The sequence below is a fragment of the Symsagittifera roscoffensis genome, chromosome 2 (genome assembly GCF_963678635.1).
Source record: "Symsagittifera roscoffensis chromosome 2, txSymRosc1.1, whole genome shotgun sequence".
In the NCBI taxonomy this organism is placed as follows: domain Eukaryota; kingdom Metazoa; phylum Xenacoelomorpha; order Acoela; family Convolutidae; genus Symsagittifera; species Symsagittifera roscoffensis.
In genome coordinates, this window is record NC_087063.1 from 18832604 (window position 1) to 18860520 (window position 27917).

The 27917-nt window shown below is 35.9% G+C and overlaps 2 protein-coding genes across 2 annotated transcripts in view; one reads left to right on the forward strand and one right to left on the reverse strand.

The window, feature by feature from the left end:
- Positions 1-27917, forward strand: part of LOC134839246 (endophilin-B1-like) — a 240021-nt gene that overhangs the window by 132213 nt on the left and 79891 nt on the right. The window lies entirely within an intron of this gene.
- Positions 179-27917, reverse strand: part of LOC134839289 (electron transfer flavoprotein-ubiquinone oxidoreductase, mitochondrial-like) — a gene marked incomplete at its 3' end in the record, with an annotated part of 89307 nt that continues 61568 nt past the window's right edge. Inside the window, 8 exon segments of the mRNA XM_063854789.1 lie at positions 179-397; positions 746-811; positions 1360-1587; positions 3215-3333; positions 3742-3823; positions 3896-3972; positions 23559-23711; positions 23792-23905. Coding sequence (XP_063710859.1) covers positions 179-397; positions 746-811; positions 1360-1587; positions 3215-3333; positions 3742-3823; positions 3896-3972; positions 23559-23711; positions 23792-23897 — 1050 coding nt within the window.

Below are 27917 nucleotides of genomic sequence, written 5' to 3' on the forward strand. Positions count from 1 at the left end.
CTGTGTTTATGCATCAAGGTGGCCCGGAAATCATGTTTGCAAGCAAATTTGTTCGGAGCTTGCAGATTAACCTTTTAATTAACTTTGCCCAACCGAACTCAAGCAATTTATTATAGCACACTTTAATTTTCAACAGGTTCTTTTCAGCCATCTCTGTTTACTTGTTCTATTAAGTAACCTGCAGTCCTCCCTCGTTGAGTGCTCTAGCCCCGTAAGCCAATCGTTTGCCCCCCGTGAGAAACTGGGAGATGTAAGGGTGGGTCTTCCACTGCTGGAACTCCTTGAACGGGTTCAGATAGGGGTTGTTGTAGTCCAGTCCAATCACGAAACCCAGAGCCACAAGAGGTGCTCCTTCGTCAAGGTGATACATGAAGGATCCACCGTAAACGTCCTTGCTCTAAATTATACACTTAAAATGGAAAACTTTGAACGTGAACTGACCAGAAAAGCAATAAGTTGGCTCAAGACTCCGAAAAATTGGTCAATTTAAGCCGATCATCACATTCAATTCAGGCGCATTCTTTAGGCATTAAGTTTAGGCATTAAATCCAAAGGGGGCACTGTCGTCTTAAAATTATTAGAAGTGTGTGCTGAATGATAAATGCCTATTTGTTGGGTACAAAAATGACCATGGAAAGAATATATCGGATGACTACAATCGTTAATAACAGTAGCTTGCTTCGTGTCATTTGAGCTTCAAAAAAAACTTGAGAGTCCAATGGAATGGTGTAGGGTGAATACTTACGAGTGGCCAGCCCACAGTGTGATCTACTAGTCCTGGTTTGTGGTTGCCCTCTTCCACCTCCCACAGCTGAAACGATCAACGTTCATAAAAAATCATATAAAATCCAAAATAAAATCATACCAGGTGCAATACTATTTTAAACAACATGCAAAAAACTAAAACGAAATTGACGAAGGAACTAATGAACTATTTAAAAAAATGCTTGTATCTATACCTACGTTTAAAGTTAGAGTACAGTTCCGGTTAATCAACTAGATTTGAAATTGAAAAAAAAACACCAAAAAATTCGTCTAAAAACGCAACCATAAAAAACGCAACATGAGGAAACTAAGCCAATATAACATAAGACCCAAATTTTTTAGACAAAACCATGAAATTGGAAATCTTACCGAAACCAAGTTGGTTATTTTACAGTCAACGCAAAAAAAATTCAAGCACTACAAAAATTTTAAATGCAAACATGCCGGTTGAGAACTCCAACATATTTGGACTCAGAGAAATCAGGAGATACTTGGTGCTAATTTAAGTTTTGAACAAAAAAAACAGTTGCAATACCCTAGCTGGTCTCAAAGTCAAATGAATACTTAGCGACTATTCGAACTTAACTGCTGTACCTCTTTGAGACCTATGGCGTAGGTCTGTGGTTGACAGTCTTCTCTGAGCTGAGGAAACTGAGAGTAGAGCTGTTTCGTCAGGGATCCGTGACATCCCTCTGCGAACACTGTCACTTTGGCGTGCAACTCCATGCCCCGCTCGAAGGAGTCTTTAGGGGAGCCATCTTTGGCAACACCCATATCATTTGTGGCCACGCCCTTGATGGAACCATCATCGTGGAACAGAATCTGAAGTAAATAAAAATAAGCACATGTTCAGGGTTGCCAGACGTTTTTGACAACACTTCTCCATAGATTTCCTATGACACTTACAGACAGACGAGAAGCGACGCTTCGGATAACTTATTTTGCTACACACATATAGCATAACAAGACTGCTCGTATCAGGGCGAAGCCCTGAATGTTCCGACTGCCTTTTACGGTTTATGGAGCAGCAGTAATAACATTAAAAAAATTAAATGAAATAAAATAAAATGAAAATTTTTTTTTTCTAAAATTTGAAAAATTTTATGAAAATCATCCCCCCACACCCCATTTAAAGTACAAAAAGATAGATTTCGTTCCTTGTAACAAATCAATTATGGCAAATAAGCTTCGTTCAACCAATTTGGAACGATTTCTAAGACGGACTAAATCTCCGCTTACGCGTTAATAGCGCTAATTATATCGCGCGTTAATTGTCCCAAATTGGTCAAAATGGCAATCTTTAAACCCTCATAACTTTACGAAAAATGATCACAGGTGAAATATCTTTTCAAATTTAAGCTCAGTACAACAATACCTTTTGAATGATAAAAAAAATTCCGTCAAAAATGGCTAGTTAAAAAGTCGAAATTTGTCTGAAGAAAAAAAAACCCACCCCGAGCACAAATATTCCGTTACTTTCGTATCGAAAGTCGGAACAATAAACTAGCTATATGAGACAAAAGCTAAGTCAAATATATACATATTTCACAATGTGTCTTCTACAGCTAAGTCTCATAAACATATTTCAAAATGTGTCTTCGAAAATGAGACAAAAGATAAGTCAAATATATACATATATCAAAATGTGTCTTCTAAAATGAGATCTGCAAAAACTTTTATATTCTTGTCTGGGTATGTCTTGAATCATGTTAATTTTGAGAAAAACATGACAAGTAAGACAACTGAATGTTAACTTAGCATTGGAAAAATAACTTTCGAAGCAAAAACAAAACAGACAAAATTTGAGCAGACTAAAAACTAAAGTATAACAAGACTGCTCGTATCAGAGCGAAGCCCTGAATGTTCCGACTGCCTTTTAAGGTTTATGGAGCAGCAGTAATAACATAAAAAATTAAATGAAATAAAATAAAATGAAAAATTTTTTTCCAAAATTTGAAATTTTTTATGAAATCATCCCCCCACACGCCATATAAAGTACAAAAGAATAGATTTCGCTCATTGGAACATATCAATTATGGCAAATATGCTTCTTTCAACCATTTTGGAACAATTTCAAAGACGGATTAAATCTCCGCTTACGCGTTAATAGCGCGAAATATATCGCGCGTTAATTGTCCCAAATTGGCCAAAATGGCGATCTTTAAACCCCCATAACTTTACGAAAAATGATCACAGGTAAAATATCTTTTCAAATTTAAGCTCAGGACAGCAATACCTTTTGAATGATATAAAAAAAATCCGTCAAAAATGGCTAGTTAAAAAGTCAAAATTTGTCTGAAGAAAAAAAAACCCACCCGGAGCACAAATATTCCGTTACTTTCGTATCGGAAGTCGGAACAAAAACTACCGAATAAAAACTAAAGTATACCAATTCTCTATTGAAAATTCTTGTAACTTGCAAGTGTAATTGAGATGGTACAACTATAACCTCGCTTCCAGCGTAGCCAGGATATATCTCCACACCCATCTCTTCGGCCTGTTCGCCCAGCCACTTGACCACATTGCCCAGTCGCACTATATAATTGCCCTTGTTGTGCATGGGGAAGCCTGGAAAAACAGAAGAAATCGTGTGTTATTTTTGATGGCATATTAAAGCTGGATAAACAAACTTGTCTGATTTCGAGATAAGTTTGAGCTAATTCAAAAGGTGACGTGCGTAAGAACACCCGATAAAGTAAACATCAAAAAAAGTTATTACCAAGTCAAACATCTTTAAAAATCTGCAATAAATAATACAAACAGAATTCAACTGAAAAATATTTTTACGTTGAGAACATACGCATTGTTTTTAAAACAAAATTTCGGCCACTTGTATTCATAGATTTTAAAATTGGTGCATCATTAGATTAGATGAATATTACGTAATTTTGGATGTTTTCACAATCGGTTGTTTGCACAAATGCCATTTCGAATTTATTTAACAACAATGAGAAAGTTGCAGATGTTTAAGTGTACCTGGTGGTATTGGGACTGGAATGCGACTGTTCTTCAAGAGGAACGAGAACCTATCCTGAGATACCTCTGTAGTGATTGGCGCCTAAAATCACATCACATATCATCATCACACTCGATACTAATTTGACCTTATTTAACACAAAACTCTACTCGCCCCTCTGTCCTTCCAGTCTGGGAGTAATTCGTTCAAAGCAGTCGGCTCCAGACAAGCACCTGACAAAATGTGACCACCTAAACAACAACAAATAAAAACCCTCGTTCAAGTCCTTCTCCGAAAAAAATACAACACAAACATAAAAAAGCCGAAAAAAAATTAAATTATGAAAAAACTAAGTCAGCCAAAATTTTCGTATGTCTTGATAAAAAGTTACTACAGCCAGCTAAAACTGGATGCACGTGTTTGATTTTGAATGAAATTGCTATATCGATGCGGTACTAAAACTGTGATATCAAAAATTGGACATTGCCCAAAACCTTAGTTGTTTCTCTACTGAAATAAGTGAGAAGAATAAAATAAAGTTGAGACAATGAATTTTCCCAAGAAGACACTACATCTTTTAGCAAAAATTATGAAAACACCGCTGCTGCAGGAACCATTATAGAAACCGGTTCTTTCAATTGAACCTTTCGTCTCAGAATTGATTGTAAATTTTAAGAAAATCAAAAAGCTTCTAAACAACGTTCAAAAGGATTTCCAAAGCCAATGACTTTTTCCTGCAAAGAGCAAGTTGTAGACGTTTGAGCAGAGAGGACTCCCAAAATCAGGTTTCCAGCACAAAAAAAACGGCGATGTCTTTTACCGAAAAAAAAGTTTGAATTTCATGCACACTGAAAAAACAGTCCTACCATGACTCGACCACCACACCTTAGGCTGCAAAAGCGACCGCGTTTCTTCCAGGCGTGTGAAGGAACCAGGAAGCTATTAGGATTCAATAATAAATGGAACGCCTATTTGAAACTCAGGCATGCTCATCTCATGTCTGTTGGTTGACGGAAGTGCGAATTTGAGAAAACTAAAATAATAAAATAAGTTGATTACAAGAAAATGTCTATGTTCTGATTTGATACACAGTGTCGAAGCTCAGCCTCGCAGACACAAGCGAAGAAAATGCAAAAGAGAGCCCTGAACTGGCGAAACAGTGAAATAAGGAAAAGATTTGAAACATCATGAGAAAAAAATTTGAATCACGTTTTCACATCTGCTCCACGACCGCTTGTAACTTAACTAACACTAGCCACCCATAAAGCAGCAAAAATTCGAGCAAAGAAACCAGTTCAAAGTTTCGGATTTGATTCTCCGACCTGACGTCCTCACATTTGCGCCATGGTCACTTGGAAGTAAACGAGTGACCCAGTAAATTCTGGATGCACCTGTTTTTTTTAAAGATTTTTACATTAGCTAGAAATTTTTTGGGAAACAAAAATTCCTGTTGATTCCCCAAAAGTTAACCACTTTCATAGCAAAAATGTGAATGATACGAACTATTCCAAATGTCTTAAAGTTACTACAGTAGACTTCATACACCAAGGGGGCAATCGATTAGCGTTTACCAATGACCAATTGTTTTAAAGTCCGATCAAATATTTAAATTACAAGAACAAAATCCACAGTTGATGCCAGAGTAGATAGGCTAGTTTACTTTATATATCAATTACAAAACAGTCTGCATATTGTATGTTTTAAATCTGCCCGAGGCCTTTGATACAGTTGATCATTCTATTTTACTAGCGAAACGCCAAATGTATTGGTTAAGGGGCCGTGATCCAAAGCTTAAAGCTTCATCTCTTTTTGTTTCCATCGAGGTATTTTGACAGACCTGAAAAATGTGGAAACAAAAGGATCAGTTATGAGCTGAAATCAAAGTCTACTCTAATTAGATGATCTTCGTGTAGCTGTAGAGAAATTTTAAATACCTATATTGAGCATTCAAAAGTTTTGAAAACAAAGAAACTGATCTTACACGGCCGCAAATACAAAGATACTGGATAAAGTATAGGGCAATTCATGATAACAAGATGCAAAAAACCCGCGAATTAAACAAAAAAAAACAATTTGTCAAAGAAAACATAATTTATCAATTACTAGGGTGTATCTCTCGACGAAAAACTAGATGACTACGATTGAAATTCAAAAAGGGAAGCCGCAAACTAAATGGCACTGAAATACAGACCTAAAACAAAAACTCCTGTTGTTCTCCTAAAATTAATGATTTTTATAGCAATATTGTGAATGAAACTCACTTTTCTAAATGCCTTAAATTATTACATTAGACTTCATATATTAAGGAGGCACTCGATTAGTAATTACCAAAGACCAATTGTTTTAAAAACGATCACATATTTTCGTTACCAGAACAAAAATCTACAAATGGTGCCAAAGTAGATGTCTTAGAGTTTACTTGATAAATCAAATACAAAACAGTCTGCATATTGTATGATAGAAATCTGCCCGAAGCCTTTGATACAATTGATCATTCTATTTTACCAGCAAAAAGACAAATGTATGGGTAAAGGGGCCATGCTCATGCACGTCTAAGCTTTATCACTAATTGTTTACCGTCGAGATATTTTGACAGACTTAGAAAGAGTGGAAACAGAAGGATCAGTAAAAAGTTCAAATCTAATTCTACTCGATATAGATATGTTCGTGAGGCTGTAGAGAAAATGAAAATCGTTTTTTAAGCTGAAGCTTAATGCCTAAATTGAGAAATTGAGAATTCAGAAGTTTTGAAAACGAAAAAGCGATTTGACACAGTGATCAAAACAGATAGCCGCAAATCGGACTTTACGCAAAACCCTAATTTTTCTGCTTAAAAAAGATAATCTGCTTATGTAAAAAAGAAAACTACTACCCACTCTTTCAATTGAATTCTATATTTCAGATTTGGCTGGGTAAATTTCGAAAAAATTTCCAATAATTGAGCGAAAAATAGAAATTTGACTACTTAAAGCACCAAAAACTTTTCTATACTTAGGCATAGGAATAGCCTATACTATAGCATTCGTAGCTTTAGCTAATAGTTTTCAATAATAGTGATGAAATTTCTTTAAAAAAAGGTTAAAATTTCGAAGAATGGAGTTTTCCGAAGTTTTCTACAAAAAATCAACTTCAGAAGCAATAGGTTAAATTTGAAGAAAAAAATTCCGAAAAAAAATAGGCAAAATTAGCTATTTTCTAGGTCACGTTTTTTTCAAAACTAAGGGCATAGTCATTTGCGCAGGTAAGATGTGCATAACTACTTTCTTTCGGTCAAACTCCGAGTTGGCAGGGTAGTTTATGAGAAAAGTCAAAAAAATTCAAAAATTAACCTATATGTTAAAAAATGAGCTTGTTTGAGGCCATGACTTTTTTCTACCAAAGTTAGGGAAAAACCACTTAAGATGAAATCCCTGTGATTTGTTCTTTTGATTGAAATCTTCATTCCAGCTTTGTGCATTTAATACTTGCAAGAAATTAAATGTTGTATCAAAAAATGAAGGCGTAGCCGGTTAATCACGGAAACTTCCCACAACCCGTTCTATCTATGGTTCAAAAAAGGCAAATTTGAGAGGGTGGTTTATGAGAAAAAAAAACCCATGCATTTAATACTTGCAAGAAATTAAATGTTGTATCAAAAAATGAAGGCGTAGCCGCTTAATCACGGAAACTTCCCACAACCCGTTCTATCTATGGTTCAAAGAAGGCAAATTTGAGAGGGTTGTTAATGAGAAAAAAAACCCCAAAAACATGGGTCAGAAGCTTCCCCCACAGACTTTTTCGGAAGCTGTAGACAAGGGGGTAAAGTCAAAAGAGTCTAGATGATTATGCAAGTACACGGTGGAGTAGGTGCTCTAACCGTCGATACCACTTTTCTGGAAATCGGCAGGGTAGTTTTTGTGAAAAACTAAATTTTTTGCAAACAGTGAAAAAAAAACAAAGCCGAAAAAAATTGATTTTATAGAAAACTTATAAAAGAGTTAAGTCCCTCCTGAAACTGCTCTGATCAACACTTCAAACTACCATGATACTTCGCTGCAGCACAAAAAAAGACGGTGATGTCTTTTAACGAAGAAAAAAGTTTGAATTTCATACACACTGAAAAAAGACGGTCCTACCATGACTCGACCACCACACCTTAGGCTGCAAAAGCGACCGCGTTTCTTCCAGGCGTGTGAAGGAACCAAGAAGGTGTTAGGATTCAATAACAAATGGAACGCCTATTTGAAACTCAGGCATGCTCATTTCATGTCATTGGATGACGGAAGTGCGAATTTGAGAAAACTAAAAGAATAAAATAAGTTGATTACAAGAAAATGTCTGTTCCGATTTGATACACAGTGTCGAAGCTCCGCCTCGCAGACACAAGCGAAGAAAATTCAAAAAAGAGCCCTGAACAGGCAAAACAGTGAAATAAAGAAAAGATTTGAAACATCATTAGAAAAAAATTTGAATCACGTTTTCACATCTGCTCCACGACCGCTTGTAACTTTACTAACACTAGCCACCCATAAATCAGCAAAAATTCGAGCAAAGAAACCAGTTCAAGGTTTCGGATTTGATTCTCCGACCTGACGTCCTCACATCTGCGCCATGGTCACTTCGAAGTAAACGAGTGACCCAGCTAATTCTGGATGCACCTGTTTTTTTTTTTAAAGATTTTTACAGTAGCTAAAAAATTTTTGGGAAACAAAAATTCTTGTTGATTCCCCAAAAGTTAACCATTTCATAGCAAAATGTGAATGATACGAACTATTCCAAATGTCTTAAGTGCAAGCCGAAATTGCTGAAAATGAAGCAGTTCAATGGATACTATGGTTGCAGCTTGTGTGTTATGAAGGGAACCCACAAAGCATATGTTCACAGTTATTCACACAAAGAAAAAATTGTAATGCGAGATCCCAGCAAACATACAAACCACTTATCAAACCCAAATGACCCCGAATTTGAGACTCGTGGTATTCGAGGGGCCTCAACATTGTTTGCAATGATCGAAAACTTGCCACTAAGTAGCCCAATTGACACGATGCACCGAGAACTGAAAGGTATTGCCTGCGATTTGCTGAACTTTTTATGTGAAACTTTGAGCTGTGTACCTGAAGTAGACCCTTGGATTAAAGATGTCTCGCTCCCATCTGAGTTCACCCGCGCCTTACGTCCTCTTAATAGACTTAGTGTTTTCAAGGCCTCTGAGTTGAAAACTTTTCTGCTCTACTTTTCGCCAATAGTTTTCGCGCCTTTCATGACTGAGCATCAAGGAAACCTCCGAGACTTGAGTTACATGGTTTATGCACTCAGGTCTCCAAAGTTTCCAATGACTTGAAGTTACTACAGTAGACTTCATACACCAAGTAGCAATCGATAAGCGTTTACCAATGACCAATTGTTTTAAAATCCGATCAAATATTTAAGTTACACGAACAAAAATCCACAGTTGATGCCAGAGTAGCTATGCTAGTTTACTTTATATATCAATTACAAAACAGTCTGCATATTGTATGTTTTAAATCTGCCCGAGACCTTTGATAGAGTTGATCATTCTATTTTACTAGCGAAACGTCAAATGTATTGGTTAAGGGGCCGTGATCCAAAGCTTAAAGCTTCGTCTCTTTTTGTTTCCCATCGAGGTATTTTGACAGACTTGCAAAAAAATGTGAAAACAAAAGGATCAGTAACGAGCTGAAATCAAATTCTACTCTAATTAGATTATCTTCGTGTAGATGTAGAGAAAATTTAAATACCTATATTGAGCATTCAAAAGTTTTGAAAACAAAGAAACTGATCTTACACGGCCGCAAATACAAAGATACTGGATAAAAGTATAGGGCAATTTATGATAACAAGATGCAAAAAACCCGCGAATTAAAAAAAACAATTTGTCAAATAAAACATAATTTATCAATTACTAGGGTGTATCTCTCGACGAAAAACTAGATGACTACGATTGAAATTCAAAAAGGGAAGCCGCAAACTAAATGGCACTGAAATACAGACCTAAAACAAAAACTCCTGTTGTTCTCCAAAAATTAATGATTTTTATAGCAAAATTGTGAATGAAACTCACTATTCTAAATGCCTTAAATTATTACATTAGACTTCATATATTGAGGAGGCAATCGAATATTTACCAAATACCAATTGTTTTAAAAAACGATCACATATTTTCGTTACCAGACCAAAAATTTACAGTTGATGCCTAAGTAGATGTCTTAGAGTTTACTTGATAAATCAAATACAAAACAGTCTGCATATTGTATGATAGAAATCTGCCCGAAGCCTTTGATACAATTGATTATTCTATTTTACCAGCAAAAAGACAAATGTATGGTTAAAGGGGCCATGCTCATGCACGTCTAAGCTTTATCTCTAATTGTTTACCGTCGAGATATTTTGACAGGCTTAGAAAGAGTGGAAACAGAAGGATCAGTAAAAAGTTCAAATCTAATTCTACTCGATATAGATATGTTCGTGAGGCTGTAGAGAAAAAGAAAATCCTTTTTTAAGCTAAAGCTTAATGCCTAAATTGAGAAATTGAGAATTCAGAAGTTTTGAAAACGAAAAAGTGATTCGACACAGTGATCAAAACAGATAGCCTAATTTTTCTGCTTAAAAAAGATAATCTGCTTATGTAAAAGTGAAAACTACTACCCACTCTTTCAATTGAATTCTATATTTCAGACTTGGCTGGGTAAATTTCGAACAGTTTCCAATAATTGAGCGAAAAATTGAAATTTGACTACTTAAAAAACCAAAAACTTTTCTATACTTAGGCATAGGAATAGCCTATACTATAGCATTCGTAGCTTTAGCTAATAGTTTTCAATAATAGTGATGAAATTTCTTTTAAAAATGGTTGAAATTTCGAAGAATGGAAAAATTCAAAATGGAAAAAATTCGAAGAATGGAAAAAATTCAAAAATTAACCTTAATGTTAAAAAATGAGCTTGTTTGAGGCCATGACTTTTTTCTACCAAACTTAGGGAAAAACCACTTGGGAAGATGAAATCCCTGTGATTTGTTCTTTTGATTGAAATCTTCATCCCAGCTTTGTGCATTTAATACTTGCGAGAAATAAAATCTTGTATCAAAAAATTAAGGCGTAGCCGCTTAATCACGGAAACTTCCCACAACCCGTTCTATCTATGGTTCAAAAAAGGCAAATTTGAGAGGGTTGTTTATGAGAAAACAAAAAACCCAAAAACAAGGGTCAGAAGCTTCCTCCACAGACTTTTTCGGAAGCTGTAGACAGTGGGGTAAAGTCAAAAGAGTCTAGATGATTATGCAAGTACACGGTGGAGTAGGTGCTCTAACCGTCGATACCACTTTTCTGGAAATCGTCAGGGTAGTTTTTGTGAAAAACTAAACTTTTTGCAAACTGAAAAAAAAACAAAGCCGAAAAAAATTGATTTTATAGAAAACTTATAAAAGAGTTAAGTCCCTCCTGAAACTGCTCTGATCAACACTTCAAACAACCATGATACTTCGCTGCAGCACAAAAAAAGACGGTGATGTCTTTTACCGAAGAAAAAAGTTTGAATTTCATACACACTGAAAACACACGGTCCTACCATGACTCGACCACCACACCTTAGGCTGCAAAAGCGACCGCGTTTCTTCCAGGCGTGTGAAGGAACCAGGAAGGTGTTAGGATTCAATAACAAATCGAACGCCTATTTGAAACTCAGGCATGCTCATTTCATGTCATTGGTTGACGGAAGTGCGAACTTGAGAAAACTAAAAGAATAAAATAAGTTGATTACAAGAAAATGTCTATGTTCCGATTTGATACACAGTGTCGAAGCTCCGCCTCGCAGACACAAGCGAAGAAAATGCAAAGAAGAGCCCTGAACAGGCAAAACAGTGAAATAAGGAAAAGATTTGAAACATCATGAGAAAAAAAATTGAATCACGTTTTCACATCTGCTCTACGACCGCTTGTAACTTTACTAAGACTAGCCACCCATAGAGCAGCAAAAATTCGAGCAACGAAACCAGTTCAAGGTTTCGGATTCGATTCTCCGACCTGACGTCCTCACATCTGGGCCACGGTCACTTCGAAGTAAACGCGAGTGACCCAGCTAATTCTGGATGCACCTGTTTTTTTGTTTGTTTTTTTTTAAAGATTTTTACAGTAGCTAAAAAAATTTTGGGAAACAAAAAATCCTGTTGATTCCCCAAAAGTTAACCATTTTCATAGCAAAAATGTGAATGATACGAACTATTCCAAATGTCTTAAATTGCAAGCCGAAATTGCTGAAAATGAAGCAGTTCAATGGATACTATGGTTGCAGCTTGTGTGTTATGAAGGGAACCCACAAAGCATATGTTCACAGTTATTCACACAAAGAGAAAATTGTAATGCGAGATCCCAGCAAACATACAAACCACTTATCAAACCCAAGTGACCCCGAACTTGAGACTCGTGGTATTCGAGGGGCCTCAACATTGTTTGCGATGATCGAAAACTTGCCACTAAGTAGCCCAATTGACACGATGCACCAAGCACTGAAAGGTGTTGCCTGTGATTTGCTGAACTTTTTATGTGAAACTTTGAGCTGTGTACCTGAAGTAGACCCTTGGATTAAAGATGTCTCGCTCCCATCTGAGTTGACCCGCGCCTTACGTCCTCTTAATAGACTTAGTGTTTTCAAGGCCTCTGAGTTGAAAACTTTTCTGCTCTACTTTTCACCAATAGTTTTCGCGCCTTTCATGACTGAGCATCAAGGAAACCTTCGAGACTTGAGTTACATGGTTTATGCACCCAGGTCTCCAAAGTTTCCAATAATTGAACGCAAAATAAGAATTTGGCTATTTAAAAAACCAAAAACTTTTCTTTCCTAAAGCACACGAATAGTTTAAACTAAAGCATACGAAAATTTAGCTAGTAGATTTCAAAAATAGTGATGAAATTTCGTTGAAAAACGGTAAAAATTTCGAAGAATGAAGTATGCCGAAGTTTTCTACAGAGAATCGGGAGAAAAAGATTTCATATGGAAATCTAAGCACCCTCTTAGTTTGAATGAACTATCAACTTCAGAAACAATAGATTAATTTTTGAAGAAAGAATTTCCGTTAAAAGGGGCAAACCTGGCTATTTTCTAAGGCCCGTTTTTTCTAAAACTAAGGGCATAGTCATTTCCGCAGGTAAGCTGCGCATAACTACTTTCTTTTGGTCGAACTCTTAAACTCCGACTTGGCAGGGTAGTTTTTGAGTCAAAAAATTAACCTAAATGTCAAAAAATGAGCTTGTTTGAGACCATGAATTTTTCTACCAAACTTAGGTGAAAACCACTCGAGAAATTGAGATCTCCGCTCCGTGATCTGTTCTTTTGATTGAAATCTTCATCCCAGCTTTGTGCATTTAATATTTGCAAGAAAATGAAAAAATTCAAAACAGGACAATAATCCCCTACTGAAACTTTCGAGAGCCATAGAAGGTGGGGTAGAATGAAAAGAGACTAGCAAAACAAGCAGGCACAGAGAAAAGCAGCCTGCTCGTCCATTGGTACCATCTTATTGAAAAAAAAACGAAATAATTTAAGAAAAAATGAAATTTCTGCAAAAAGGGCAAATTTTTCCAAAACGCCGCAAAAAAACAATAAATTCTATAAATTTTTGAGGTGGGTGGTTTTTGTCAAACAGAACTTCACACTGGCCAAAAATAAAGCAACAAAATTTACTACTAAATTACCTACGCTTAAATAGGCTTAAATATGATTAAACAAATATACCAAAAGTGCCACCAAGTGAGCACTTTTATTTGCGACTTAGGTGTACAAAAAACTCTTCGTCATAACATACTAGATTTCGCTTGTGTAAACACTGACTAATCGCCAGTATAATTATCGCATGGTAAAGATTGCCGTGCGCATCAACCGACGGAAGAAAATTTCCGAAAAAAAAAGCCGACAAAACTAAACTGAAGGACGATAGTCCGAAACATCTTAAAAAGAATGAAACACAAAAGAAAGCCGCTTAAAAAAAACGACTTGGTAAAATCACCACCAAAATAAAAAGCAAAATTCGAACAGGACATATTTTTAAACTGCTACCATGCACAAAATGTCTGTTGCAGTAAACTTGTTAGTATATTAAGGTGGCAATCGATTAGTATTTACCAATGACCAACTGTTTTAAAAGCCGATCAAATATTTTCGTTACCAGAACAAAAATCCACAGTTGATGCCAAAGTAGACGCCGTACGGTTTACTTGATAAATCAAATACAAAGCAGTCTGCATATTGTATGTTATAAATCTACCCTAATCCTTTGATACAATTGATCATTCTGCCAAATGTATGGGTTAAGGGAACATGTTCATGCAAAGCTAAGCTTTATCTCTAAATGTTTCCCGTCGAGATATTTTGACAGACCTGAAAAAAGTGGAAACAGAAGGATCAGTAAAAAGCTCAAACCTAATTCTACTCGATATAGATGATGTTCGTGAGGCTATAGAGAAAATGAAAATCGTTTTTTTTTTTCAGCTGAAGCTAAATGCCTAAATTGAGAAATCAGAAGTTTTGAAAGCGAAAAAGTGATTTTACAGAGTGATCAAATCAGATAGCCGCAAATCCGACTTTACGCAAAACCCTAATTCCTCTGCTTAAAAAAACATAATCTGCTTGAGTAAAAATTAAAACTACTACCCACTCTTTCAATTGAATTCTTTATTTCAGACTTGGCTGGGTAACTTTCGAAAAAACTTTCCAATAATTGAACGAAAAATAAAAATTTGACTATAAGCCCCTACTGAAACTTTGGAGGGCCATAGAAGGTGGGGTAGAATGAAAAGAGACTAGCAAAACACGCAGGCACAGAGAAAAGCAGCCTGCTCGTCCATTGGTACCATCTTATTGAAAAAAAAAACGAAATACTTTAAAAATGAAATTTCTGCAAAAAGGGCAAATTTTTCCAAAACGCCGCAACGAAAAACAATAAATACTATAAATTTTTGAGGTGGGTGGTTTTTGTCAAACAGAACTTCACACTGGCCAAAAATAAAGCAACAAAATATACTACTAAATTGCCTATGCTTAAATAGCGTGTAAAGCACCTCCGGTGCATCGAATTTCTGAAAACTCATTCAACCGCATATTTTGGAATTAACTAAGAAACGTCAATCTCAGAAACTAAAAGCAATTGAACAGTCGCATTTCAACGCAAGATTTGATACTCCAGAGAGAACTCGTACAATAGCCAACTTTAAATTTCTAAAAAAAAAAAAGATATTTTTTTGAAAACCAGAAAAAAGGTCATACCTCGAAAACTACCAAGATTTGAGCAGCCTTATTTAAACATAATACACGCAACCCTTGATAGTACTCTAGCGGCACACAACTACAGGGTTGCGAATTTTAATTTTGTGAATTATTTTGTAATTTTAGTTTTCTGAAAACTTCTGAAAAACACACAAAAATCGTCGTACCTCGTGAATTGAAACGAATTGGGCATTCTTAATTGGAAGCCGAATTCGCCACCCCTGAGATTACACTGACAGCCCTCAACTACAGGCTAGGAATTTCAGATTTTGAAAAGATGAGAAGAGGTTGAATTTAAGTAACAAAACCGTCATATCCTGAAAACTAACAAAAATTGAGTACTCAGATTTGGAGGCAAGTTTTGCAACCCCTGAGAAGCTGAGGCTATCCTGAGAGACCCCACTACAGACTTCAGAAATTCAAATTTTTAAGAAAAAAAATAAATTTAAGTTTTTTTTCAAAAAATCATTAAAAACGTCATCTCTCGATAATACAAAGATTTGAGCAGTCATATTTGGAGGCAAGATTCGCAGCACCAGAGAGTACCCTCAGAGTTTCCAACAACAGGATTGAGATCTTCACAATGTTCTGGAACTTTTCAAACTAAGTTTTTTTGAAAATTATTGAAAAAATCATAAAAAACGTCGTCTCGAAAATTACAAGGATTTGAGAAGTAAGATTTGGAGGCAAGATTCGCAACCCCAGAGAGTACCCTGACAAAAATCTCGAAAATTTCCGTATCTCGTACGCTAAAACGATTTGCTTATTCATATATGGAGGCCCGAATCGCATAACCTGGGAAAACCACTAACTATTGGATTGCTAATTTCAAACTTGATGAAATAAACACTGAAATTAAACTGGAAATTGAAAAAAAAAGATCTTAACCATTGCAATATGCCAATATGCGAGATAGCGTAAACGTGCAAAATTTTTTTGTTAAACATGCAAAAATAATACGTTGAAAAAGCTTGGCGAGATAGTGAAGCCCGCATTTAAATATATAATAGATTGAACAGAAATATACCAAAAGTGCCACCAAGTGAGCACTTTTATTTGCAACTTAGGTTTAAAAAACTCTTCGTAATAACATACTAGATTTCGCTTGTGTAAACACTGACTAATCGCCAGTATAATTATCGCATGGTAAAGATTTCCGTGCGCATCAACCGACGGAAGAAAATTTCCGAAAAAAAATGCCGACAAAACTTAACTGACGGACGATAGTCCGAAACATCTTAAATGAAACACAAAAGAAAGCCGCTGAAAAAAAACGACTTGGTAAAATCACCACCAAAATCCACCAAAATAAAAGGCAAATTCGAACAGGACATATTTTTAAACTGCTACCATGCACAAAATGTCTGTTGCAGTAAATTTGTTAGTATATTAAGGTGGCAATCGATTAGTATTTACCAATGACCAACTGTTTTAAAAGCCGATCAAATATTTTCGTTACCAGAACAAAAATCCACAGTTGATGCCAAAGTAGACGCCGTAGGGTTTACTTGATAAATCAAATACAAAGCAGTCTGCATATTGTATGTTATAAAACTACCCTAAGCCTTTGATACAATTGATCATTCTATTTTACCAGCAAAAAGCCAAATGTATGGGTTAAGGGAACATGTTCATGCAAAGCTAAGCTTTATCTCTAATTGTTTCCCGTCGAGATATTTTGACAGACCTGAAAAAAAGTGGAAACAGAAGGATCAGTAAAAAGCTCAAACCTAATTCTACTCGATATAGATGATGTTCGTGAGGCTATAGAGAGAATGAAAATCGTTTTTTTAGCTGAAGCTAAATGCCTAAATTGAGAAATCAGAAGTTTTGAAAACGAAAAAGTGATTTTACAGAGTGATCAAATCAGATAGCCGCAAATCGGACTTTACGCAAAACCCTAATTCCTCTGCTTAAAAAGAGATATCTGCTTGAGTAAAAATCAAAACTACTACCCGCTCTTTCAATTGAATTCTTTATTTTAGACTTGGCTGGGTAACTTTCGAAAAAACTTTCCAATAATTGAACGAAAAATAAAAATTTGACTATAAGCCCCTACTGAAACTTTGGAGGGCCATAGAAGGTGGGGTAGAATGAAAAGAGACTAGCAAAACACGCAGGCACAGAGAAAAGCAGCCTGCTCGTCCATTGGTACCATCTTATTGAAAAAAAAAAAAACGAAATACTTTAAAAATGAAATTTCTGCAAAAAGGGCAAATTTTTCCAAAACGCCGCAACGAAAAACAATAAATACTATAAATTTTTGAGGTGGGTGGTTTTTGTCAAACAGAACTTCACACTGGCCAAAAATAAAGCAACAAAATATACTACTAAATTGCCTATGCTTAAATAGCGTGTACAGCACCTCCGGTGCATCGAATTTCTGAAAACTCATTCAACCGCATATTTTGGAATTAACTAAGAAACGTCAATCTCAGAAACTAAAAGCAATTGAACAGTCGCATTTCAACGCAAGATTTGATACTCCAGAGAGAACTCGTACAATAGCCAACTTTAAATTTCTAAAAAAAAAAAGATATTTTTTTGAAAACCAGAAAAAAGGTCATACCTCGAAAACTACCAAGATTTGAGCAGCCTTATTTAAACATAATACACGCAACCCTTGATAGTACTCTAGCGGCACACAACTACAGGGTTGCGAATTTTAATTTTGTGAATTATTTTGTAATTTTAGTTTTCTGAAAACTTCTGAAAAAAACACAAAAATCGTCGTACCTCGTGAATTGAAACGAATTGGGCATTCTTAATTGGAAGCCGAATTCGCCACCCCTGAGATTACACTGACAGCCCTCAACTACAGGCTAGGAATTTCAGATTTTGAAAAGATGAGAAGAGGTTGAATTTAAGTAACAAAACCGTCATATCCTGATAACTAACAAAATTTGAGTACTCAGATTTGGAGGCAAGTTTTGCAACCCCTGAGAAGCTGAGGCTATCCTGAGAGACCCCACTACAGACTTCAGAAATTCAAATTTTTAAGAAAAAAAATAAATTTAAGTTTTTTTTTCAAAAAATCATTAAAAACGTCATCTCTCGATAATACAAAGATTTGAGCAGTCATATTTGGAGGCAAGATTCGCAGCACCAGAGAGTACCCTCAGAGTTTCCAACAACAGGATTGAGATCTTCACAATGTTCTGGAACTTTTCAAACTAAGTTTTTTTGAAAATTATTGAAAAAATCATAAAAAACGTCGTCTCGAAAATTACAAGGATTTGAGAAGTAAGATTTGGAGGCAAGATTCGCAACCCCAGAGAGTACCCTGACAAAAATCTCGAAAATTTCCGTATCTCGTACGCTAAAACGATTTGCTTATTCATATATGGAGGCCCGAATCGCATAACCTGGGAAAACCACTAACTATTGGATTGCTAATTTCAAACTTGATGAAATAAACACTGAAATTAAACTGGAAATTGAAAAAAAAAGATCTTAACCATTGCAATATGCCAATATGCGAGATAGCGTAAACGTGCAAAATTTTTTTGTTAAACATGCAAAAATAATACGTTGAAAAAGCTTGGCGAGATAGTGAAGCCCGCATTTAAATATATAATAGATTGAACAGAAATATACCAAAAGTGCCACCAAGTGAGCACTTTTATTTGCAACTTAGGTTTAAAAAACTCTTCGTAATAACATACTAGATTTCGCTTGTGTAAACACTGACTAATCGCCAGTATAATTATCGCATGGTAAAGATTTCCGTGCGCATCAACCGACGGAAGAAAATTTCCGAAAAAAAATGCCGACAAAACTTAACTGACGGACGATAGTCCGAAACATCTTAAATGAAACACAAAAGAAACACAAAAGAAAGCCGCTGAAAAAAAACGACTTGGTAAAATCACCACCAAAATCCACCAAAATAAAAGGCAAATTCGAACAGGACATATTTTTAAACTGCTACCATGCACAAAATGTCTGTTGCAGTAAATTTGTTAGTATATTAAGGTGGCAATCGATTAGTATTTACCAATGACCAACTGTTTTAAAAGCCGATCAAATATTTTCGTTACCAGAACAAAAATCCACAGTTGATGCCAAATTAGACGCCGTAGGGTTTACTTGATAAATCAAATACAAAGCAGTCTGCATATTGTATGTTATAAAACTACCCTAAGCCTTTGATACAATTGATCATTCTATTTTACCAGCAAAAAGCCAAATGTATGGGTTAAGGGAACATGTTCATGCAAAGCTAAGCTTTATCTCTAATTGTTTCCCGTCGAGATATTTTGACAGACCTGAAAAAAGTGGAAACAGAAGGATCAGTAAAAAGCTCAAACCTAATTCTACTCGATATAGATGATGTTCGTGAGGCTATAGAGAGAATGAAAATCGTTTTTTTAGCTGAAGCTAAATGCCTAAATTGAGAAATCAGAAGTTTTGAAAACGAAAAAGTGATTTTACAGAGTGATCAAATCAGATAGCCGCAAATCGGACTTTACGCAAAACCCTAATTCCTCTGCTTAAAAAGAGATATCTGCTTGAGTAAAAATCAAAACTACTACCCGCTCTTTCAATTGAATTCTTTATTTCAGACTTGGCTGGGTAACTTTCGAAAAAACTTTCCAATAATTGAACGAAAAATAAAAATTTGACTATAAGCCCCTACTGAAACTTTGGAGGGCCATAGAAGGTGGGGTAGAATGAAAAGAGACTAGCAAAACACGCAGGCACAGAGAAAAGCAGCCTGCTCGTCCATTGGTACCATCTTATTGAAAAAAAAAACGAAATACTTTAAAAATGAAATTTCTGCAAAAAGGGCAAATTTTTCCAAAACGCCGCAACGAAAAACAATAAATACTATAAATTTTTGAGGTGGGTGGTTTTTGTCAAACAGAACTTCACACTGGCCAAAAATAAAGCAACAAAATATACTACTAAATTGCCTATGCTTAAATAGCGTGTACAGCACCTCCGGTGCATCGAATTTCTGAAAACTCATTCAACCGCATATTTTGGAATTAACTAAGAAACGTCAATCTCAGAAACTAAAAGCAATTGAACAGTCGCATTTCAACGCAAGATTTGATACTCCAGAGAGAACTCGTACAATAGCCAACTTTAAATTTCTAAAAAAAAAAAGATATTTTTTTGAAAACCAGAAAAAAGGTCATACCTCGAAAACTACCAAGATTTGAGCAGCCTTATTTAAACATAATACACGCAACCCTTGATAGTACTCTAGCGGCACACAACTACAGGGTTGCGAATTTTAATTTTGTGAATTATTTTGTAATTTTAGTTTTCTGAAAACTTCTGAAAAAAACACAAAAATCGTCGTACCTCGTGAATTGAAACGAATTGGGCATTCTTAATTGGAAGCCGAATTCGCCACCCCTGAGATTACACTGACAGCCCTCAACTACAGGCTAGGAATTTCAGATTTTGAAAAGATGAGAAGAGGTTGAATTTAAGTAACAAAACCGTCATATCCTGATAACTAACAAAATTTGAGTACTCAGATTTGGAGGCAAGTTTTGCAACCCCTGAGAAGCTGAGGCTATCCTGAGAGACCCCACTACAGACTTCAGAAATTCAAATTTTTAAGAAAAAAAATAAATTTAAGTTTTTTTTCAAAAAATCATTAAAAACGTCATCTCTCGATAATACAAAGATTTGAGCAGTCATATTTGGAGGCAAGATTCGCAGCACCAGAGAGTACCCTCAGAGTTTCCAACAACAGGATTGAGATCTTCACAATGTTCTGGAACTTTTCAAACTAAGTTTTTTTGAAAATTATTGAAAAAATCATAAAAAACGTCGTCTCGAAAATTACAAGGATTTGAGAAGTAAGATTTGGAGGCAAGATTCGCAACCCCAGAGAGTACCCTGACAAAAATCTCGAAAATTTCCGTATCTCGTACGCTAAAACGATTTGCTTATTCATATATGGAGGCCCGAATCGCATAACCTGGGAAAACCACTAACTATTGGATTGCTAATTTCAAACTTGATGAAATAAACACTGAAATTAAACTGGAAATTGAAAAAAAAAGATCTTAACCATTGCAATATGCCAATATGCGAGATAGCGTAAACGTGCAAAATTTTTTTGTTAAACATGCAAAAATAATACGTTGAAAAAGCTTGGCGAGATAGTGAAGCCCGCATTTAAATATATAATAGATTGAACAGAAATATACCAAAAGTGCCACCAAGTGAGCACTTTTATTTGCAACTTAGGTTTAAAAAACTCTTCGTAATAACATACTAGATTTCGCTTGTGTAAACACTGACTAATCGCCAGTATAATTATCGCATGGTAAAGATTTCCGTGCGCATCAACCGACGGAAGAAAATTTCCGAAAAAAAATGCCGACAAAACTTAACTGACGGACGATAGTCCGAAACATCTTAAATGAAACACAAAAGAAACACAAAAGAAAGCCGCTGAAAAAAAACGACTTGGTAAAATCACCACCAAAATCCACCAAAATAAAAGGCAAATTCGAACAGGACATATTTTTAAACTGCTACCATGCACAAAATGTCTGTTGCAGTAAATTTGTTAGTATATTAAGGTGGCAATCGATTAGTATTTACCAATGACCAACTGTTTTAAAAGCCGATCAAATATTTTCGTTACCAGAACAAAAATCCACAGTTGATGCCAAATTAGACGCCGTAGGGTTTACTTGATAAATCAAATACAAAGCAGTCTGCATATTGTATGTTATAAAACTACCCTAAGCCTTTGATACAATTGATCATTCTATTTTACCAGCAAAAAGCCAAATGTATGGGTTAAGGGAACATGTTCATGCAAAGCTAAGCTTTATCTCTAATTGTTTCCCGTCGAGATATTTTGACAGACCTGAAAAAAGTGGAAACAGAAGGATCAGTAAAAAGCTCAAACCTAATTCTACTCGATATAGATGATGTTCGTGAGGCTATAGAGAGAATGAAAATCGTTTTTTTAGCTGAAGCTAAATGCCTAAATTGAGAAATCAGAAGTTTTGAAAACGAAAAAAGGATTTTACAGAGTGATCAAATCAGATAGCCGCAAATCGGACTTTACGCAAAACCCTAATTCCTCTGCTTAAAAAGAGATATCTGCTTGAGTAAAAATCAAAACTACTACCCGCTCTTTCAATTGAATTCTTTATTTCAGACTTGGCTGGGTAACTTTTGAAAAAAGTTTCCAATAATTGAACGAAAAATAGAAATTTGACTATTCAAAGAACCAAAAACTTTTCTATACTTAAGCGTATGAAAAGCCTATACTAAAGCATTCAAAAATTTAGCTAGTAGTTTTCAATAAAAGGAATTAAATTTCTTTAAAGACGGTAAAAGTTTCGAAGAATGGAGTTTTCCGAAGTTTTCTACAGAAAAACAACTTCAGAATCATTAGGTTGATTTTGAAGAAAGAAACTACGAAAAAAATGGGCAAAATTTGCTATTTTCTAGGGCACGCTTTTTTCAAAACTACGGGCATAGTCATTTGCGCAGGAAAGATGTGCATAACTACTTTCATTCGGTCAAAGTCAAACTCCAATTTGGCAGGGTAGTTTATGAGAAAAGTCAAAAAAATTCAAAAATTAACTTAAATGTTAAAAAATGAGCTTGTTTGAAGCCAGGACTTATTTCTACTAAACTCAGGGAAAACCACTCGAGAAGATGCGATCTCCGCTCCGTGATCTGTTCTTTTGATTCAAATCTTCATCCCAGCTTTGTGCATTTAATATTTGCCAGAAAATGAAAAAATTCAAAACAGGACAATAATCCCCTACTGAAACTTTCGAGAGCCATAGAAGGTGGTGTAGAACGAAATGAGACTAGCGAAATACGCAGGCACAGAGAAGAGCCGCCTGCTTGTCCATTGGTACCATTTTTTTTAAGAAATGGTACAATAGTATGAGAAAAAATGAAACTTCTGCGAAAACGGCGAAATTTTTCCAAAGCGTCGCAAAAAAAAAACAAATCCTTTAAGTTTTCGAGGTGGGCGTTTATTTTGTCAGTTAGGACTTCACACTAGCCAAAAATAAAGCAACAAAATATACTTTTAAATTGCCTATGCTTAAATAGGCTTAAATATGATAAACTGAAACATACCAAAAGTGCCACCAAGTGAGCACTTTCACTTGCGACCTATGTGTAAAAAAATTCTTCGTAATAACATACTAGATTTCGCTTGTGTAAACACTGACTAATCGCCAGTATAATTATCGCATGGTAAAGATTGCTACACACTTGCTAACCCAAAGAGAGATAACTTGGCCAATATATGAATATTTTGTCGCCTTGAGAAATCTAAAAAGTAATATCAACTTTCAAACCTAAAAGTAAATGAAGTTTCTAGCGCTATTTTAACTTTCTCAGCAGTTAAAGACCATAATCTGTTTTCCTTTCAATGCATGACTTTCAATTGAACTTGAAAAAAATATGAGTCAAAGCGTGAAAAATAGTGACCTAATTATGTGTCACATATTTAATTGACACTTAATCAGAAGCTGACGGGATCAGTGTTCAAGGATCAATACTGGTCGAGTTGCCGTCTACTTATAAATTAAATGGCAACGCAAAAAAAATGGTAGCGGGTTACCGCGACGCACCTACTTCGGCAGCTTTTTCCAAAACACAGACTCGTATATCAGCGCCCTTCTGAGTAGCAAGCTGTTTAAGTCTGATGGCTGCAGAGAGACCAGCCGGACCAGCACCAACAATTAATACATCAGTTTCATCCGCAACTCGTTCCATGTCTACTTCTAAATACCAAACCAGCTATTCCATAATAATCGCTGTTTCAAATATTTTGAGATGTTCAGAAACAATAAATACCACTTACCTTTCCATCGTACATCATTTTCACGTGGATAAACTGAATAATGAGTCGTTATTTTAGCTTGAGTTGAAAAAGATCTGTGGAGAGACTGTAATAATTTATTCCTCATTGTTGGAACTAAAATTGAGAGAAAACACTTTTGTCTGTAACAGTGGCTACTTAAGTCACACATGAAGTTAAGAGTAACTAGCGTGTAACGCACCTCCGGTGCTTCCAATTTTAAAATTGAAAAAAATATCTGCATTCTTTGAGTGTACTCTGACAGCACCCAATAACAGGCTTTGTAATTTCAAATTTTGCAAAAACGTAACATCTTGGAAACTAAAAGCATTTGAGCAGTCGCATTTGGGCCCAAAATTTGCATAAAATGTACTCTCACAGTACCCCTCTACAGGGTTAGGAATTTCGAATTTTGAGAAAAATTGAAAAACCAATAAAACGTCACATCTCGATAACTACAAAGACTGGAGCATTCATATGTGGAGGCGAGATTCGCAACATCCTCGAGTATTCTGACAGCCCCCAATTAAAGGGCTGGGAGTTCCAAACTTTGAACAAAAATTGAATTAATGTTTTCTGAAAATTTTTTGAAATATCGCAAAAAATGTTATATCTCGCTAACTACCAAGTATTGAGCGGTCATTTTTAGATTCAAGACTGGCAGCCCCTGAGAATATTCTGGGAGCCCCCATTACAAGGATCAAAGTTTAAAAATTTGAACAAACATTGACAATAAAAAATCACAAAAAAATGTCTTATCTCTTATCTCGTTAACTACAGACTTGAGCAGTCATACGTGAGGCGAGATTCAGAAACCCCTCCAGTATTCTGACAGCCCCCAAACAAAGGGTTGGGAACTTCAAAAATTGAAATAAAAAAAAATTACGCTTTCTGAAAATACTTTGAAAAAAATACAAAAAAAAACATGATATCTCAAAAAGTAACAAGATTGGAGTAGTCATATTTTGAGGCGAGATTCGCAACTACAGAAAAATCTCTAACAGATTCCAACTAAAGGGTTGGGAAACTCTAGGGAACTTAAAGGGTTCGCAACCCCTGGCGAACTCTGACAGCATCACACCATTGTGTTGCTTACTTCTAACTCGGTGGAACAAACACTGGATCCAAACTGGAAAATTGGACAAAAAACTATTCTCACGTATTGCTATTCTCACGTGTTACGTTATGAACAGTACAGTTACAAAAAAAAAACTTTTACATGGCAAGATACGCATTTAGGCTCATTATAAGGATGAGATTTTAAAAAATTGAAAAACAAACAAAATTAAGTTTTCTGAAAATTTTTTAGAATATACCACAAAAAAACGTGATACCTCAGAAACTAAAAATATTTGAGTAGTCATATTTGGAGGCGAGATTCGCAACTCCCGCAAATTCTCTGACACTTTCCAATTAAAGGGTTGCGAATTTCAAAATTTGAGAATTAAATAACAAAAAACATCATATAATTAGTAGCAAAAAGTTCGGACAGACAAAAATAATTAAAAAGAGCAAATGACTTTTTTCAGACAATTTTTGCATGCAAAAGCTGATTTTTCAGACAAAAAATATGTCTCAGTGTCGCCTAAATTTTCAAATTTGCATGCAAAAATTGCTCAAAAATGGCAGATTGCTCTTTTTAATTATTTCTGTCTGTCCGAACTTTTTGCACCTTTCTATATCTCGTAAACTACGATGATTTGAACAGTATGACATTCGACCAGAATGGCGGTCAAAGTGCATGTCAACAACCAAACTTCATTAGCAGCAGCCGAGTGAGAAAAATGGCAATTTCGACGAATTAGCAGGGTTAATCGTTCATTTAACGAATTGGGAGAGGTCAATTTGCGGTCACAAAGTGCTTTTTGAAAATTCGTTCGAAAGTAAAGACACGTCACGACATTGAAATTTTGCAGTGACTGAAAATGCGCGAAAATCACAAGAACGATTATCGCTAGTAGAAACAACAACGAGTCTCGACACTGAAGAAAATAGTGAAAACTATAATGAGATTACAATCGAGACTATCCGAAGTGTAACGATTGTGCAGCTTCAATCGTTACGAAGCAGTTCCCGAGAACTCGGAGGGGTATTGCGAAGATTTTACTACCCTTCCCCTTTCTAGACGGCAACAAGACCGCTCTTCGACCGGTTTCATTAATCCGGAAGGGTCTTGGGAAGAGACTGAAACTGTTTTTTAAACAACTTTTAGCTTCCGGAAAGGCCCTGAGTTGAATTTAATTATAATCTAGTTCAGTTTTCAGAATATGAGAAGCTAGTAGTTGAGGGCAAGGATTGATCCATCTCCAATGATTTTGATGATTTTTATCTACTGAACAAAAACAATAGCACTTTGATAATTGAGCAGCAACCCTGATTTAGGAGTGACCTCGTGGTCTTGGGACACTGAGACCCAGCCATGAGCTCATTAATTTTGCATGTAAGCAAGCTATTCCGCGTGATTTGACCAATAGCCTCAAATATGTAACATTCGCCCGGAAGTACATATCGACGGAAAATAAAGCTAAGCTATAAAACGACTGGCCAGCGTCTAAACTAAGCTCTACATGCTTTTCACTGTCTCTACCAAAGCGAGTTCTTGTGGTGGTCTTTCTAACATCGGGTCGACAAAAACGTTACTGCTTTCGGCTTCGTCAAAACACTCAAATTAACTTGTTTACATGCAAAATAAACGAGCTCATGGCTGGATCTCAGTATCCCCAGATCACGAGGTCACTCGTAAAAACAGGGCTACCACTATTTATTATATTAATATTGTTTTTGTTCAGTAGATAAAAATCATCATCTCCATCGAAGATGGATCAACCCTTGCCCCTAACTCCTAGCTTCTCATCGTCGGAAAATGAATTCAAATGTTAAATAAATTCAATTCAGGACATAATCGGGAAGCTAAAAGTTTATATAAAATGATTTCAGTTCAAGTCCCGAGACCCCTCCAGATTCCTGAATCCGGAGAAATCACACCCTTATCTTCTTTCCGGAAGGCTGTTTTTCTACCCTTCACCGTTGTTGTGAACGGCCTTGCGACGATTGTTGCGACACAATTGTTGCAACTCGGAGCGGTCTCTGCTAACACTCTGTCGTATCTTCGTCTTTTCTCTCAATTATCGTTGTTGTTACCGTTGCAACTACTGTTGTTGCGTCTTAACTCTGAATTTCTTCCAAAATGGCCGTTTTTGACGTTTCTCAGAAATATGACGTCATCCTTGGAAATTTTAAAAATTTGAAATACCAGAATATTCAGTTTGACTAATCTTGTCAATAACACTGTTAATCCTTCAAAACTGCTAATTCGGAGGGTTAGCTGCTAACAATTCGAAATTGCCGAATCTGCATTTTAGTCCATTCTGGTCGAATGTCACAATAGTAACGACTTTGTCGACCCAATGTTAATGGATCAAACACAGAATTTGCTTTGGTAAAGACGATTAAAAGCATGTGAAGTTGTGTTTAGACGCTAGCCAGTCGTTTCAAAACCTAGCTTTTTTCCGTCGGTATGTACTTGCGGGAGAATGTTACATATGTTTTAATGGCGCTCCTGGTTGTTATTCTTTTAATATCATGATCGGCAGACCCGTCAACAAGCACTCCGCGCCGAGCTCATGCTCTAATAAATGCCCTTAACATAGGGCTGGAAGGGTAGTTCGGAACGCGCAAGCCTTCCGGGTTCCCTGATTAAGTTTTTAACCTATTTAAGTGCAGATATCTCGCAATGTTCGTAAAATTGGTACAGTGTCATCAAACAGAATTTACAAAATGCACGAAATTATTTTTATCCACGTCATATCGACTCACTGCAGAATATAAATGGCATCATACTACACTACTATAGCCTTCCAAAATCTTTCACTAATCTGCACTTTCGAGGATATGACTTTAGATAAAACATTTTTTCTGACTTCCCATGTCAACGCCCTGATTTAAAGTTTTTTCTGCTAGGTTTTAAAAGGTGTTAGTTTGCAGGACAGTCCGGCCAACCAACAAGCTAAAATTATCCTACTATGCTTCCTCCCTTCGGAAGTTTTAGTTGTTATTGGTCCTGAATATTAAAACTAAGGAACTCTGTGGTTAGAAAGAACAATGAAACAATCTCCCCCTTCAAGAGATT